A 3,115-nucleotide genomic window follows, 5' to 3' on the forward strand; every position below is an offset into this window, starting at 1 on the left:
GTTGGGATTAGAGCACTGGATTCCTCTCAGTGAGAGGAGCAGTGATTTTAGGTAGTATTGGGACTTGAGGTTACAAGTTCCCAGGGCCTGTCCCTGCCTGTGCTCCAAGGGCTTCCACCCCCCAGGACTGTGCTCAGAGAGCACTCAGGCCTTACCCCGAGAAAGGGGCTCAGGAGGACAGTGTGGGAGTGGCAAGAGAGCAGCTCTGCAAAGACCAAGCACTGCTGCTCCCTGGCAGTGCTGCTGGGCTGGGATTATTGTCCCCTTCCCCTTTGCAAATACACCCTGTCCTGCAGTGTGCTGTCCTTTAGGAACATCTGAGAAGAAGGGTCTTGGACAAAGAAGGCACTGCAGGGTCCTTTATTTTGTTTAAATACTTAGAGAGAACAATTCATCATTTATACATCTCTGGGTCAAATTCAATGGGTAGACACTAAATTAGAAGGCAGATGCATAATAAAATTTAATTGCAGAGAACATTATTGCAAGAAGTAGCCGATGACCTGCAAGAAAAACCTGAGCAGGAAGGCTGGGCCATTAAGGAGTCCCCTTCTGAATGCTACACACCAGAAACTGACACTTTATTGCTCCTGAAAAGCATCCAGTCATCATTTTTCTTATGGAATCCTTGAGCTCCTGGTTCCTGAGGCTGTAGATGAAGGGGTTCACTGCTTGAGGCACCACTGAGTACAGAACTGACAGGGCCAGATCCAGGGATGGGGAGGAGATGGAGGGGGGCTTCAGGTAGGCAAATGTGCCAGTGCTGACAAACAGGGAGACCACGGCCAGGTGAGGGAGGCACGTGGAAAAGGCTTTGTGCCGTCCCTGCTCAGAGGGGATCCTCAGCACAGCCCTGAAGATCTGCACATAGGAGAAAACAATGAAAATGAAACAACCAAACACTAAACAGGCAGTAACCCCAATGAGCCCAGTTTCCCTGAGGTAGCCTGAGTGTGAGCAGGAGAGCTTGAGGATGGGGGGAATTTCACAGAAGAACTGGCCCAGGGCATTGCCCTGGCACAGGGGCAGGGAAAATGTATTGGCTGTGTGCAGCAGAGCAGTGAGAAAGCCAGTGGCCCAGGCAGCTGCTGCCATGTGGGCACAAGCTCTGCTGCCCAGGAGGGTCCCATAGTGCAGGGGTTTGCAGATGGCAACGTAGCGGTCATAGCACATGATGGTGAGGAGGGAAAACTCTGCTAAGATGAAGAACAGAAAGAAAAAACCCTGTGCAGCACATCCCATGTAGGAGATGGTTGTGGTGTCCCAGAGGGAATTGTGCATGGCTTTGGGGACAGTGGTGCAGATGCAGCCCAGGTCTGTGAGGGAGAGGTTGAGCAGGAAGAAGCCCATGGGGGTGTGCAGGTGGTGGTCGCAGGCTACGGCGCTGAGGATGAGGCCGTTGGCCAGGAGGGCAGCCAGGGAGATGCCCAGGAAGAGCCAGAAGTGCAGGAGCTGCAGCTCCCGCCTGTCTGCCAATGCCAGGAGGAGGAACTGGGTGAGGGAGCTGCTGTTGCACATTTGCTGCCTCTGGGTATTTGTTTCCAACATAGGAGAAGAAGACAGTAAGAGGCCAGTTAGCGTGGACTTATCTAAACAAAGTCAAAGCCGTATCCCACAGACACTCCCCATGTCACACACAGACAACCTTTTGATTTGCTGGGAGATCTTCCTTCAGCTCCGATGCTGGGTCCCTACTCAACAGCATTTTCACTGTCATAGCATCACTGTGCTTCTATACAGGGGTTTCACATCACAAGGAGATGTTAAGGGACGTTTCCATCCTGGAGCGGAATTCACAGCTTGGAAGGAAACCTCAGGGAGACAGCCAAGGGTCCTTATGATGGCATTTGATTTAAGGGGACTCAGCTCCTTCCCCAGCACCACAGGCTGTACTGGTAGGAGTCATAATTCCGTTTGCAGGTGCAAAAAGGACAGTTCAGACTAGTCCTGATGGGTCCAGCAGAGGTGATGCTGGTGCTGTCCACAGGCAGAGCAGTGGCTGAAAGCACATTAGGAAGCTCAGACAGACCTACTGAGCACTCCCAGTTCAGATGTCTCAGGGACTTGGCAAAATTAATACTTTCTTAATGATTTCTTCTTCCCATTCCTCAAGAGTAGGAAACTGGAAACAGTCTCAGGAAATTTCTTTAACCTTATAAAAATCTTTGTCTTGGAAATATTCTGGGAAGGAGCTGAAACTCTGAGCATGTCCTCCTCCTCTACACTCCAGATGCTCTCAGAGTTGCACTTACAGAATCTGTAGTTGGTGGGCAGTGCCAGTTTTACCAGATGACTCCAAAACCTGCAGTCCCATTGCCCTGCATGAACAGACTTCCTGTGCAAAGGTCTGTTAAAAATTCTCCCCCAGTGAGGTTGCAGCATCTTTCTACGTCTGACAGCCTTTAACTTCTCTCTGCCTCACTCCCCTGCCCTGGGTGCTGCAGGCAGTGCCCTCAGCCCTGCTGGGCTGTGCAGAGGAGCTGCTCCTGGGCACAGCTGTCTCTTTGAAGCTCTTCTTGCTTGCCAGGAGCTCCCTGTGTGCCAGGAGCCCGGCCCAGCTCAGCAGCACAGCAACAGCCCCAGGCATTTCATGACCCTCGGGGGGTTTGGTCTTGTTTATGTGAGACTCAGTCCCTGAGAGGAAGTTCAAACAACTTTTCAGCAAGTCAAAGTGAGATTGAAACACTGAAGTTTCTTGTAGTGCTAATGAGTCTCACTGAGGGACACAACTGAGAACGTGTCCCCAGGTTCCAGTTAGAGAAGAAATCTGCAGACAGTGATGCCAAGGATGGACAAGCAAGGGAAAGGTGGCTCTGATGCTGAAGAAACCTTGACTTGTTTCCTTATTCCAGTAGGCCAATCCCTGACCCCCAGCCCCTGGCAAGGCAGATCCTGTCCCTGCCTCATTCCTCAGGGCTCTTCCTGGGGCACTGGGATGTGGGATGTGCAATGGCAAGGGCAGGACCATGGGGTGGCACTTGACAGGCTGCTGAGCAGCTGCCAGCTCCCTTGTCCCACAGAGTCTTCGGAAATGGAGGGATTAAGGACACAGGACAGGCTGTGGGGACCAGTTGCAGGGCATGGGCAGGGATTTGGGGTGGTTGTGAGCCCAGGG

The 3,115-nt window shown here is 52.1% G+C and overlaps 1 protein-coding gene across 1 annotated transcript; it reads right to left on the reverse strand.

Moving 5' to 3' along the window:
- Positions 1-345: 345 nt before the first annotated feature.
- On the reverse strand, positions 346-1,906 carry LOC135406367 (olfactory receptor 14J1-like). Its single transcript, XM_064640770.1, has 2 exons — positions 1,894-1,906; positions 346-1,151 (listed from the first exon to the last, which is right to left on the reverse strand). Exons 1-2 carry the CDS (start codon positions 1,904-1,906, stop codon positions 538-540), a joined length of 627 nt encoding a protein of 208 aa, XP_064496840.1. The 3' UTR covers positions 346-537.
- Between the last annotated feature and the right edge of the window lie 1,209 nt (positions 1,907-3,115).

This window comes from Pseudopipra pipra, chromosome W, assembly GCF_036250125.1.
Source record: "Pseudopipra pipra isolate bDixPip1 chromosome W, bDixPip1.hap1, whole genome shotgun sequence".
In the NCBI taxonomy this organism is placed as follows: domain Eukaryota; kingdom Metazoa; phylum Chordata; class Aves; order Passeriformes; family Pipridae; genus Pseudopipra; species Pseudopipra pipra.